Source organism: Nipponia nippon, unplaced genomic scaffold, assembly GCF_047370975.1.
Source record: "Nipponia nippon isolate SJK-2023a ecotype South Korea unplaced genomic scaffold, ASM4737097v1 scaffold_1, whole genome shotgun sequence".
Classification (NCBI taxonomy): domain Eukaryota; kingdom Metazoa; phylum Chordata; class Aves; order Pelecaniformes; family Threskiornithidae; genus Nipponia; species Nipponia nippon.
Genome location: NW_028262290.1, coordinates 54,799,284 through 54,813,930, shown reverse-complemented (window position 1 = coordinate 54,813,930; position 14,647 = coordinate 54,799,284). Strand labels below are relative to the sequence as shown.

The following is a 14,647-nucleotide window of genomic DNA, read 5'->3' as shown; positions in this document are numbered from 1 at the left end:
GGGGAGGAAAAAAAAAATAATTTACTTGGTACATGTGTCACCATTTTATCCTTATTCAACATTATTTTATTCTTATTCAACAGCATAAAATTTGAACCAGGCACCCACCAGCAGCTAATAAATGCTAGATTTCTAGCACAGAGGTATATAAACCACTATGACATACAGGTGACAGTCTCTCTTTTTTTCATTTAGAAACTGAAGGCTGAAAGGCTAGCAAACAACCAGACAGCAATTTGCTGTGTTTTTCATTTGGAAGACAATTACTTAAGTGGTATGTCCAGTTTAGAAACAAAATTTGTTTTTCCCACTTCTGATCCAAGTACTGAAATTTAAGATGAGAAACCTTAAGTTCCCACGTCTTGAAACTGGAAAAAAAAATAATTTTAAATAACATTTCTGAAAGCAGTTGTCAGAATAGTTTCAGCTGACCTTAAAAGCAGTTTTCTAATTATAAGATTAAAAGTCAGTCTCCAGAATGGAAAAGAAAAAGCCTTGGATGGACATTCAATACCTAAAATACCTTATTTTTCAGAAAGTACTTGATTTCTCTCCCATGAGTGTGAGAAGTATGCTCTGATCTAAATATATAGGCTTTTTAGAGTCTTTATGAGACTTGCTCCATGTTTCTGCCACACAGGGCAGTGACTAAAACCTGTGGTAGGAAGCCAGCTTCAGAGACATTAAGCCTACACAGTGCCTGGAGTCAGGCCTGTCTGGGAGTGGTTTTGAGAAGGAAAGTGTACAATACATCTACACTACGTTGCTTAGGATTTACAGGCCCCCAGATGTGTCCTTCTGGCTCTAACTCTGAATAGCCACTCCCACATAGACAATAGTTACCAGAGTTTAGATATTCCCAAAGAGATGGCTTTTTGAAAGGGGATACTTGTCAAACACAGTGTCTTTCAGTCCTCCATCTGCTTTTAGTTTTATGACAATATGGTGAGAAAGAAATAGAAGATTTTCTAACAGAGAAAAACCCATAGTTTTGGTCTGATCCACCCCATCAACACTCCAGAGTGCCATAAGCAAGCCACTCTCTTGGCTAAGCAACTGCAGCCCTTCAGCTGGAGGTCAGGGTGACAATGCAAGAGTGTGGGACTGCGCAAGAAAGTGCTTCAAGGCCAAGTAGGGGATTTGTCTCCTGGGAAATTTTTTTTTAATTATTTCTAACTTTTTTTAAAATCCGAGGTTATGGGGAGCAAGAGCAAGTGTTGGTAAATGTTTTGAATTGAGGGATTATTCTCTTCTACCTGCACATAGAGAAACACTATAGGGCTTTTGTTGTATGGTATACTACCAAGGCAGAAGCCGTAGCTAATGACAGCAGAATACACACATGGAAATGAAATGCCCCAAGAAGGTCAAATTGCTACTCACCCCTAGAACTGCCTGCTCCAAGTTGAGGGATCAGGCATTTAAGATGCCTGCAGCCAGGTGATTTTAGGGCTCCGGGCTGAAGCTACCACCTTTCTGATGGCTCTGCTGTGCCAACAGAAAAGGCTGGCATCTTCCTGACGTGAAGTGTAGGTAAACATCTGCTCTCTTCTAAATATGTAGAAAGTACAGGACTATAGAAAGGGAAAGCCAGCTGGACTAACCAATATAATCTTTATTTTAACTTAACCCACAGATACAGAGGTCTTGCTCAGTTGTATCTAACCCCTCAAAAATATAACATCCAGAAGCAAGAACTGCCCCAGCTGTTCAGATGGCAAAGGCCCATTTGATGTTTAGTGCCTAACAGCAACCAGTAACAGAGTATTCAGGATAAGGTATTTACAGAACACTCCTCCTTTTGGCTTTTGCATCCTGTTTATTAGAATAGCTAGTTTAACAAACATGCAATTAAAACCAGCCAAGAAGCAGGGAGATGCTGTTGTCAAAGCCTCCTCTCAACTTGGAAAACAATCATCATTGCAGTGCAATTCAGCATTTAGTTCTTCCCAAAAGGGGGGGGGGGGAATCACAGCCAGTGGGTAATATTTAACACAAGTTCTCTCCCACCCCAATGTTGTACCATTGTTTCAATAACTCAAGTTACATTAAACTAAACTCAATTAGAAGAAATTAGCAGACTGCATTTATCTTCTACATAAACTACTAGTGCTTATAAAGTAAATTACTCAAAGGGGGAAAAAATAGGCAAGTTAGAGACCATAAAGGGAAAAAAAAATCATAGAAAAAGAATAGTAAATGCAGGAATCAAAGAATGAATCAAACTCACTTCTGGGCCTAGATTTCACAGTGTAATTTCCCTACAGTAGTCAAAGAAGGACAATTAATCTGCTTCAGCAGTATGAAGTGATTTTAATTTCAGAATCTGTCTTCCACCTGCCCTGCTCACATCAGAAGTGTCTAGTAATCAAATATATTTCAATTAATTTGAATAAAAAACACCAGGGAACAAAAACATGGATCTCCATTGCTAAAGCAGAGCACCAACAAATTTCAATACAAGACTTATTTTATATTCTCCATCATAAGGCTGAAAAGATGCTGTTATGATTTGAACAGCATTATAGAAACTTATTTTGACTCTGTTGTCATTAGAGACTGAAGAGCTGAATACTGGTTTTGGTAGATATTTGGTTTTAAGCACTATTCTAAATTGTCAAGATTAATCACAATGATACAACTTAAGTATTTATTTTAAGTCAATGTACCAAAACAAGTGTACTATACTTCCAATATAAGTGAAATTAATTACCCTACAATCATCACAATAATCCTAAAACAGAATTAAACTTAAATTGGAACCTGTACACATTAAAAACCCAAACATTTATGAGTGCAGGTTCACCACACATTTGCTACACTCCAGTGCCATCTGTCTATAAAAAGATAATTAACATTTTCAATAAGAAGAAATACAGCTTGTTGTAAAGTGTACTTGGTCCTAGGCCATTGAATCCACTTAAATTCCTAAGATGAATGACACTACTGATCCTTTTCTGAATTAAGAAATCATTAAGAAACCGTTTTCTCAGTGTGTATTTAAAGCAAACTTTTCTGGAAAACAAATTCATCCAGAATGTGCTGATACAGAGATGCTCTATGGAAGTCTCACTCTTAACTATTCTCCCAAATTAACCTTGAAGTCTTTCTCTAGCATCGAGCTATTTAGCTGCATTTTGAAGACCCCAGAGAAGCTGGGAATAACTACTTTCAAATTTGCATTTAGAAGACCATTTGGGGACGGCCTTTTGAAAGTTCACAACCTTCAGTGGAATGACACAAAAATAAATGCTCTGCCAAGCACCGCAGCACAAGGGATCTGACACAGACCCTGGTGCCGAGTACAAAGCAGGTTCATTAAATGCAGAGCCTTCCCTTTCCTCGTGCACAGTGGCCGATGGCGAGTTTTGTTTCCCTCCCCTCCCTGTGAAAAGGGCACAAATACAGGGTGGTGTGGTTTGGTTGGTTTTGGTTGTGTTTTTTTTTTTTTTTTTAAAGTCTGGTAACAAGCTGAAGAGGTATAAAACAGCCTGATGTTAATTTAACAGAATGCATCCTAGCCACTCTGCCCAAAGGTGCCCCCACCATGTAGGGAAGCAAAACACCCTATGCTTAATACTACTACTTTTTTGGGGGAAAAAAAGCTACTTGTTCACACGCTTTTTAGAAATGCACAGTTTTTTCTAAGGAAAGATGGAGCTTTTGAAAGACTAAATATCGCTTTTCAAGGAGCAATTAGAGAAGAAAAGGGAAGTAAGACATTCTCCGAGTGCCCGATTAGCCTTCCTCCGCATTCCTTGCCCCCTTCACAGATGCCTAAGCCTGCTGCGAATGTTGAAGACCTGGAGGCAGCCGGTTCCCTTTCCAGTCGCAGCTGTTTTTCCAGTAGTGCCATCTACTGGTTTCACTCTGCCGTCAGGCTCGGGAGAGAAAAAATCCTTTCCCCACCCTGCCGGTCGGGCAGGCTCGGCTGGGGGGCACAGCTCACCTCCTTGGCTGCAGCAAGCAGCGTGCAAAACAAGGAAACTTCAGCCCCCCGGCGATGGTGCAGAACCCTTCAGCTCTTCTTGTCAGAAATGAATTCGGTTCTGTTTTATCCGGTTCTTTAACTTGTGTACATGTGAGACTACAACTTAACTTTGGTTTAGAAAAAGGCTGTTGTGCCTCGTTTCCTCCTGAAGGCATTTTACAAAAACAATTCATTATGGATTCCTCTTCCTCTCCTTTTCTTTATCTAAAGAAAATTTGGTGTTATACCTCATTTTATTCCAAAAATACTATTTCCATAAGTCAGTCAAAATAATTTTCCCATTAAGTAGCTACTAGTCAAAGGAAAGCACGTATTTCACAAAAGTGTGTTAACAACTAAAATCATCCATCATTTACAGACATGCAGTGAATGCCTGTGTTGGAATCATGGTTTGGAGCCTTAAGTCAGAGCAGCTGTAGGGATGAGGCAATAAGAGGTGTCTTTAGGCAGTACTCGGAGAGGAAGATGCAGGCAGGCAAAGGAAGGAGCAAAGTTGAGGCTGCAGGCCCAGAGCAGGGGCGAAGCAGGGCAGAAAGAAATGCAAAGGCTGAAGTGTACATTTGGGCACCAGAGGTGTCTGGCAACAGCTTTGGTATCAAAGCGTGACTTCTGAAGGGCCTGATCCTGTGAACCAGAACTCATTTGTCTTTATAGTACGTATGCTCACACACACCTGTAGTGTAGGTTCTTGTTTACACCTAGGTATTTCACTATTACAATATTCAGTGACGTTTTCCTCAGATTTTGTTCTTTGTTTTGTCAGCCTAAAAACACTGTTTTCTGCCAAAAATGAATTCACCATCCCCACCCCTCACTTCAGCACCACTATGGTTGCCTGCCTTCTCCACCATCACCAAGCGTGGGTTCAGTTCACCAAGGACTGCAACAGTTTTATCCTGAACTTGTTGACTGATCAGGTGCATATTTCACTGCTTCACTTTTCTGCAAGCTATCATCTGTTATCTTGGCTTTTTCTTGCTCCTCTTCCATGCTTTTCAATGCATTTGAACTTGCTGGCAACAGACCAAGTTCTGACTTTAAACAGATCTCTCCAGCTGCAAGAAGAGTCCCATCTGTAGCTTCAGGCTGTCCCTTCACTTCATCGATTTCTTTTTCTTTACTTGCAACTGAAGCCTCAGCAATATTTTCAGATGGTTTATCATCAGCTACTACTAAACATGAGGCAAGCTTACAGCTTGCAGCAGTTGCTCCTATTTTAGCCTTTGCAGCAGTATTTGGAAGGTCTTCAGTAGTTGTTTCACTCACATCTTCTGTCTGCATTTCTTGCTCTTTACTCTCTTCCATACCTCTCGAGCTCACATTAATTGAACACTCGCAATAATAGTAACCAGATTCCTGCTTCTTCTTACGCATGGCACAGAGATCAATTTGACTGAAGACCTCTGTGCCAAAGTAACTGTCTTCATATTCTTTATACAGATCCAAAGAAATTTTTCTGAAGCCCTAAATATTGAAAGAGCAATGTGACATAATATATATATACATGCACACATACCTTTCTAACATGCATGTATTTTTGTGTATGAGATTATCAAGTATTATCTTAAAACTTAGCAAAGAAAATACTCCCCCTCCCCCCTTAGGATAGCAATATCAACTTTATTTGGTAGTATTTAAATTGATACTGAGGAAAATCAACTGTTACTAATGAAATTTATAGGAAGTTTGGCTTTTGCTGAATCCTCAACCTAACCCACCCTCCACAAGCAAAAATACACCAAAGATACAGAAACAGATCAGTTTAACCCACTGTTATTCAAATGCATCCACCTAATTTTAGATACTTCAAGCAAGTTCAGAGTTACCACATCCATTGGGAAGCTATTCCCTAGTCTCCTGAATTGCCTTTAGGAGGGATTTCTTTATTTCACCTAAAGTTTACTTTGCTCAGTTTCATCCCATTGCCACTTTTACAGACTGAAAAATTAATCCTTCTCCTTGGTATACACATTCCACAACAGAAATTAAATTGTGTGCTAGAGACAGGTTAGAAATAGAGCTCATGCACCTTCTTCCCTATGAGCAAAGAAGGATTCAAAAGAAATTTAACTCTGACTTATTGTGAAAGCAAGCTCATTTCAGCAAGCCAGGAGAAAAGAAAAAGGAAACCACAGCAGCTCTTAAATAGCTACCAAGCACTGCTAGTATCCCAATGGCCAACTGCTATGGCAGTCATGGCATATAAATGGAAATGTTTACTTCTATAGATGTGTTTTCAGATGTTGACAAATTCTTTTCAAACTAAGAAAAAGTAACTTCCATGGCCATAATTAAGGCACATGTTCAGAAGCCACTGTAATTTAGGACTGTCAAGATTTAAAAATCAACTGTCCCTCTGTGTGAATAATTTCTTTGCAGTTCTCCCCCAAACAAGTTCAGGCACAGCAGCACTGGCTCCCTTGCACGGGTGTCACCAGGGATAGGTGAGCAATCCAACAATTCCATGGTCCCCGCGGCTTTAATTCAGTCAGCAACAGGCTGCCAATTTAAATAAAGGGCTCCCACAAAGCATCTAGCCTATAACAAACCACATATGCCAAGGGCACACATGGAGATGAAGAGAAGGACAGACGAATCATTAAGCAACAGGGAATAGTCTCTGCCTTCCCTTAACCTAATGAGCAAGAGAGCTAACAAGGCTCCAAGGAGCCCCTTGCAGCACATTGCCTCAAGAAGTCTCAATCAGTTTGTTCAGCCCTGCCCCTGAATGCACAGGAGTGCACAATTAAAACCAAAAAAAAAGTCCCTTTACAAGCTTGCTTCCTTGTAATGACAGCCTTTTTAGCAGGTGGGCATGCATAGTTCATGGCATGGGGACTGCAGGAGGATGGCCAGAACGGCCAGTGTCACCTGGACAAAAACAGATATAAATAGCTTCACAAGCAAACACATCAAACCTTTAGGCACTGCTGCCCTCAATGACCAAAACACTTCAAAGTTTAATTAAACAAACTGCACACCTTTTCCTGTGCCCCAGAGATACCCATGTGTCAGTCAGAACCAGGCTGTTCAGTAGCCAAGAGCTAATGCCACCAGGTTCAAGTTCTGCTGAAATGCAGAGGTACACTGCGCATGGGCTGCTTTCTGGGTAATTTGGGAGGATAACGGAAACTTAAGTAAGGTCATGTCATTGAAGATAACTTATCAAGTAGCCAGAAGAGGGCAGGATTAGGGCTGCCCTTTCATTAAAAAACTCCAACTATTTTAATACAAACTATTGACTCTGCAGGATTGCTGCGCTCTCACCACCCAGGGTGAACCACATCTATTTGTAGACCTACACCAAATGAATCTTGCAAAGATTCAAGCAAAGAACAAGAAGCAAGAACAAACATTTCCCACTTTAGCATGGAGGCACTTGATCCACAGCTTCGCTCTGGCATAGGTGAACAGAGGCAGTGCCCAGCACCGGAGGCTAACAACCCGCACTGACAAAAGCACTTCTTAGTCTGAATGCTGGAGAAGGCTCTTGCTACAGACAGATACTGAAGTGGATTCTCTTAAGAGGTGAACTGTTCCCTTTTGGCTCATTGGAAACAGAGAGATCAGAAAACCTGAAAAGCCCATATTTTATGTTTATGCCAGGGGCACGCTACACATTTTGAACCTCATCAACAAAACAGCACATACTGCTCCTTCAGTAGCTATTCAAGCTAAACAACACACAAACCAACCTCTTGGGATCTTTAGATACACAAGTAAAGATACACAATTTCCTGAGATCAAAGTTTGCAGTTGTTGTAGTAGTAGTTTTAAAGAGCAGCAGATCCTCCTTCCCACAAATAAGAGCAAGGTCTGCAGCTACTCCACCAGTACCACATACCTGTCTTGTTAACAAAGTATTCTTGAGATGTAAAATATAAAGAGGGAGTGTTAGCAATTCTTTCTCAAGCTTCATATAAGAAGCACTTCAGTTGCATGAAGTACTTAAACTGCATCCTTACTACAAGGAAACAGTTATTTACAGTATAAAGAAAGTAATTACAGCCAGTAGATGGCATCATAATAACTAAAGTAATATTTTGTCTCATTCATACTTTGGCATCTTCTAGTGTTTAGAAAGGTTGATTTCTCTCCTGCAGTCTTTAGGAATGGGATATTATAGAAGTAGTCAGTTTTCCTTTCTTTTCCCATTACATTTTGATTTTGAAAAAGATGAAGTTGTCAGTATTTTCAGTTGGCATGTCAGATCTCAAAATGCATACACACTAATCTTCCAGTTAAACCCTATCTCTAGAGTTGAGCCTTTCTAACCTTGGGGAGATTTGTACATGGACATAGAGTCCACATGCCCCCTAATAACCAACTTAACATATAGCCCTGCTCCACTCCAGTTTCACTGCCCTGATGTGTAGAATAGTATTTTAGGAGCAATGGTTTCAAAGTGCAGACAAATTTGCACAGGAATGAGCAATGCTTGGTAGACAATGGAGAGCATTGAATATTGTCAAAAGCCTTCCTGAAGTCCAGGTAGACACTGTTTTCCCATAAGATTCTCATAGAGAAGCTGATGAAGTATGGGCTGGATGAACACAGTGAGGTGGACTGAAAACTAGCTGAATAGCCAGGTCCAGAGAGTGGTGATTAGTAACACAAAGTCTAACTGGAGGCTGGTAACTAGATGTGTACCCCAGGGGTCAATGCTGGGTCCAGTACTGTTCAGCATCTTCATTAATTGTCTGGATGAAAGGGGCAGAGTGCACCCTCAGCAGTTTTGCTGATGACACAACTGGGAGGAGTGGCTGACTCACCAGAAGGTCATGCTGCCACCCAGAGGGACCTCAACAGGCTGGAGAGAAGGGCTGACAGGAACCTCATGAAGTTCAACAAGGGGAAGTGCTAAGCCCTGCACCTGGGGATGAACAACCCCATGCACCAGTATAGGCTGGGGGCTGACTGTAAAGCAGCTTTGCAGAAAAGGACCTGGTGGTCCTGGTGTACACCAAGCTGACCATGAGCCAGCAATGTGCCCTTGTAGCAAAGGCAGCCAGTGGTATCATGGGCTGCATTAAGAGGAGTGTTGCCAACAGGTCAAGGGAGGTGATCCTTCCCTTCTGCTCAGCACTGGCAAAGCCACACCTGGAGTATTGTGTCCAGTTCTGGGCTCAACAACTACTTGATATTCAAACATTCAAAGCTCTATACACATACGTATTTATATATTTATAAGCAAGGAGATTGCATGCATGAATCATACTATGCAGGAATACATGCCATATTTAGTGCTAGAGATCAAAGGAGGAGAACATGCAAGAAATTACTTTTTTTTTTTTACTTTAAACTTGATAGTAAAAGGAAATGTGAAAATACTCTGGACAAAAGTCAAGAATTCCTACATGCCTGGTTTTTTTTTTTTTTTTTTTTTTTGCATTACACACTGCCGATGCATCTACTCATGAAATTTCCCATAGGCAGTATAAAAGAAAAAGCCCCCAGAACAGAACCATCAGTACTATCCAACTTTGATTGTACCAGGTATACAGAAGGCAAACATCAAGTCAATAAGAAGTACTTGAAGTGCACAAATACAAGGTCATTTTCTTCAGCTATTATAGCATTTTCTTTGTGCATGCTCCTTTAGTGTTTCAGGTTTGCAATATATTGACCTCATAAATAGAAGTACTATTCCTGGAAACAAGCAGGACAATATTCCACTGGGAAATGAGCAATCTAATCAGAGTTGTTTTTTACTTTAATTGTATGTGATAAAATCCCATACAATGCTGCAGTAAAGGTTAGAAAAGCACATCACACATATCTAGCATAAATCAAGGCACTGGCCTGGCTTACAACATGACATTAATCTTGTTCTCAAATAAATATTGCTCAGAAGCTATCCTGCCCTATGGAAATAGCTTGACATTGTGTTCTCGTGCAGATTTGGCCACAGCAGAAGGAAAGCACTCTGTACTCCACCATACAGCCATACACAGTATGAGCAAGAGACCCATCTCTTCCAATGAGATATGAGCAAACGCAACTGTGTTGGCCAGCCTATATACAAGCTTTGTTAAATAGAAATTATATTTTTCTCTAGTTGCAATGAATATTGCTTAAGTATTTAGTCCCCAAGAATTTCATTAGAAGGAAAATAATCAGTAGAACAGACCCTAGTAAAAGTATTTTAAACCCAGTTACCTACCCTTCTTTTCAACCTTGGTGCTTTGGAGAGCTTTAGGAAAGTAAGATGTGGTTTGAAATCCTTGCTTCCCGAAATGTCAAGATTCATTTCATTAAAGCATTCTTCCACAGCTTCTAGTAAAAAGGTAAAATAAGAAAAAAAATAACAATTGGGAGGTAGGGAAAAAATATTTACGAGACAGTTGGACAAAAACCCACTATGCCTGCTTTAAGACACACAGTTAAAACACACAGCAGATAACTAGCTGTCACACCATCACAGGCAACACAAACAAATGAAACATAAGCAAAACCAAAGTCGTGCATGACGGTACAGCCATATGTTGCCAACTGGAAACTAGATCCAAACTTTTATGTTTGCCATGCAATTCCTTCTGAATTCACAGACCTCCTATCACAATGGTGAGTTCAGGAAAACACATGCCCATGGCAGCCCTGCCAGGAGCAAGGTGCAGCCACCAGTGGCCACAGCTGGGGAGTGTGATGAGACAGGTTCTCCCCAATTATTGCAAAAAGCAATGTGAGAAGCAAAGCACTTCCAGCAAAAAGTGGCAAGATTGCCCAAACTAGTACAACTCTACAGCACTTAGAGCAATTCAGAATGAAAAGTCACAGAAGTATAGCAGTCCTGCATATTATATGATACGAAGTGTTTATGGTGGTGTTGGTTTAAAAACTTTGGCCACAATTATAAAGCAATAAGATTTTACTCTGCATTGAAAGAAGTGTCTGTGAGCAGCTCCAGAATTTATATTCAAGGCCTTTCAGCTAAGGACTGTAATGACAAATCAAACCAAGTTGATCTATCCTTGGTTTTCATGAGCTTTGAATTGGTGGATGCAGAGTCTCACAAGAAGAGCAAGGTGAAGCTTGCATTAGGCAGACCCCTGCAAGTCTGGCAAATGCAGAAGGTGAAGTGTTGTTCTCCAACAGTTGTGCTTACACAGTAAAGAATAATTCCAAAATAACACTGAAAGCCTTGGCTAAGGCTGAAGTACTTAGGACCCCTCTCCAGTGATTTTTCTTATTGCCAGAGGCTGTATAAAAGGGGTAAGTGAAAAATCCACATCTGCCCTGGAAACCTGAGAAATTTATATGGCTCTTCCTGCCAGCCCTCCCCCCTCTCCTTCTTGCCACCCATCTTTGTTACTCTTTAATTGCTTAGGCACTGAGAGAAGCAAATTCAGTGTTGAAATTTGTGTTAAAACCACTATATCACATATTTCATGAGCGCATTGCTTGAAATCACCCTACTTCCATTTTATGTTTCCATCTCTCAGGAAGTTTAACTACATATGTGTTTACTACTTTGTCATATGCCTTTGTATCAAGGCCAAGTCTCTGGCTTGGAGTTTAGCTAATTAATACATTAAAATGTTTCATCTCAGAGTATTTGTGAGGGAACAGCAGCTGGGGCTGTCTGGTCACTTTGCCAAGGCAACTGCTTTATGTCTTCCAGCTGGAAAATATATAAGGAATAGAATCCAGTTGCCTGAGCAAGCATCTAATGCCCTTTTAGATGCCCTACAGGATGCCCACCTGGCCTCCAGCTGCCACTGCAGAAGCATACAGTCTGGCTGTAGGTCCAGATGTGGACATCACAGATACTTTAGGGCATCTAAAAACGGTACTAGGTGATTACAGTTAGGTATCAAATAACCCCTAAAGTGCCTCTGGTACTTTGTGAAATAAAACATATCAACATGAAGAGTTTCTGCATATTAAATCTTCTTGCTCCCATGCCAGTCGGTCAAAGCACAGCAAGCCTCAAAGAACACATGCAGCAGTCTAAGCTCCTTCAAGGAAAAAGCCCTTCCTCGCACATCATCTGAGAAAACATCCTCTAGATGCACAAAAAGCAGCAAGCTAGAGCTTAACATACCAAAAAACTGAAACTAGCATCTCCTCATGTTCATCACCCAGCACTGGTCCTACCAAACAGCAGGAAGGAGTTATTACTGCAAGGTGAAGGTCTTACTGCCATGAGCAGACTTTCATCAGAAAGGCTGAAGATGGAAGAAATGTCAAGGCTAGGAATCATCTTCAAGAAGTCAGTTTAGGAACAAGGTTCATATCTGATGTCCTGCCCATGTCAGGACAGCACTCAATTTTCCAGACACTATCTTCTCTAGCTCACTTGGTAAATATCCTAAGAACATTCCAAGACATCTTAAGCAGTAACTCTTTTTCAAAGTAGATGAGGTCACTAGCAGCAAGAGAAGCCCAGTAATGCCCAGTATTTACCAATTAACTGCAGTTAATTGATCAAGAGACAGGATAACTCTCCACTTTGAAACTGGAGTCCGTGATGTAAGAACGAAAGTGAATGAAAAGCCAGCCACCTATTTTTATATTTTCTAACGCCAGGAACACTTCAGAGGTTCAAAAACTTCATTAGAGCAGGCTGAACTGTTAAACTGTTGTTGACAAATCATCGATAAGGGCATGATGAGGCAGAGGCAGCTGGCAGGACTAGCTTGACCTTTGCCAGTCAAATCATTGGCTCATCATGCTGCTTGAAAAGGTAGCATCTGAAAATCCACGCCTACCCCATGAGCAACCAAAAATATTAACTACAAGGTAAGAAAAAGAAATTCCCTATTCATTGTGTAACAATTAATTAAATTGCTATGCTGAGGGAGAGGGGTAGGAGAAAAAACAGAAAAACATTTCTTCAGAGATGTTATTAAAAGGATAGATTTAATACATATTTGCATAATCCTCAAACACACTAAGTTCTAGAAACAGTCAGAAATTATACAGAAAGGAGAACAACACTGGAAGTTACATCTCTCTGAATAGCAAAGCCATTGGTGACAGAGTTAACAGCTTGAAAACTGGCAGCTTGTGTCACAGTCAAAGCAGCATTTTAGGCAATCAGTGAACAATCATACTGCGTTAAAACACACGCAAGTACTGACAGAATATTCCTGGGGCTTGCAATCAAAATTTTTCTCCTCCATCTCATTAAGAAAAGGGTTCAGATCAGAAGTTAGACACCAGGTTTCCAGAACCCTGAAGATGCAGGTTATCCAGGCAAAGAACACAAAGGATCTGCCACCCACTATTGTAACGGCTTTTAGAGTTGATGCAGCTCCAATATCATTAAAAAAAGAAAAAGAAAAGAGAGCATCACAGCACACATTCTGCAGAACCAAAATTAAACATTTCTGCTGGTGCTAAAATAGCACAATAAAGGTTGATCTTGTATGCTATGATTCATTGGGAATTAGATTCTCAGTTAAGCAAAACAATGAGTAGAGAGAAAAACAGCAGTAGTCAGACAAGGGAAAGGCAGTATTCACTTCTGCATCTTTCAGAAGTGAATGAGGAGGGCGCTAAAAGGTGGGGGGCATCAAAACAGTCAAGCAGTCCCTTCTTTCAATGGCATTGAAGTGTATATATACACATGTTGTGGACAGGCATGTACCAAATCTGATCTTAAAGGAAATTGCATCATGTGCCTTCTACTTAGCCATCTTCCAATCAAGATTATTTTCTGTTAAACTTAGACTTTAGAAGAAACAAATTGGGCATGGGAAGGTTTGTTGAGGCTCTAATCCTAGTAAGTAGGGACAACATCAGAGTACTTTCTACAAAAGCACAGCTCTTTTGAGTCAAAATTATCTTTGCCACTGATGGAACAGTAGGGGAAACAAAGGCCAGAGTCCAGCAAAAAGTAACGGATAGTGAAGTGGCTAATTCTATTTAGCTGAGGCAAAGCAGCTGTTCATATTAAGAGGTATCTTCTGTCTAGTTGCAGCACTGACTACTTAGGAGGGAAAATAAACAGGAGGAGAAGAGAGCAGGACTATTACATCAAAGCTAAGAACTGGAGGAGGTAGGAAGCAGCTTCAACAAAAAGAAAACAGACTATTCTGAAAAGCCATATCCTTTGAAGATTACATAGTGTCTTTGTACTGCATGCCTTTTTGAGAAGCATTAGTTGAACTATGCTTCCTTTTTGCTTAGTATGAAAATAGCAAGAAAAAAAAATGTATATTGATTGTTTCTGCTCTGTTGGAAGTGGAAGCCCAGGACACAGATGAGGTTCTGCATTGCAGGCTAAAGCAGCTCCTAAAACCAGAACAGAGTAGGGGGGAAGGGGAGATTATCAAGCTCTTCTGAAATTGTACTCAGGTGCAGGTAAGCAGGTCAAATATTTGGAACATCTTCATGAACCCATCAGTGTTTTGGCAAGGTAGAGCAGAGAACACAATCTACTCTTATATTTCAGTTCCATCTTTTACAGTGGAAGCAAAAGACTGATTTGCTGGTGGTACACACATACATGCAGACAAACACTGCTATTTGTCACCTGCTGTCCCAGAGGTACTAATGATTTCATGTATGCTTCAATTTAAAGGAAATGCTTGTAAACTAAACTGGGGCCAACACTTACAAGGCTTCCAGTTTATAGAATGAATAGTCCCAATTTTGAGGTGTCATTTTGAAAACCCTATGTATACCAGAGGCCTGCGAGATCCTGACTGC

The 14,647-nt window shown here is 40.5% G+C and overlaps 1 protein-coding gene across 3 annotated transcripts in view; it reads right to left on the bottom strand.

Annotated features, from left to right (window-relative positions):
* Positions 1-1,931: 1,931 nt before the first annotated feature.
* Positions 1,932-14,647, bottom strand: part of LOC148057385 (uncharacterized) — a 35,278-nt gene continuing 22,562 nt past the window's right edge. For 2 of the 3 annotated variants that reach the window (XM_087736272.1, XM_087736282.1), the window contains exons 6-7: positions 10,155-10,267; positions 1,932-5,455 (exon numbers count right to left, since the gene is read on the bottom strand). In XM_087736272.1, the coding sequence (XP_087592398.1) occupies positions 4,883-5,455; positions 10,155-10,267 (686 nt within the window). In that variant the 3' untranslated portion in view covers positions 1,932-4,882. The remainder of the gene's footprint in view (positions 5,456-10,154; positions 10,268-14,647) is intronic. The other variant, XM_087736289.1, reaches the window with a different exon arrangement.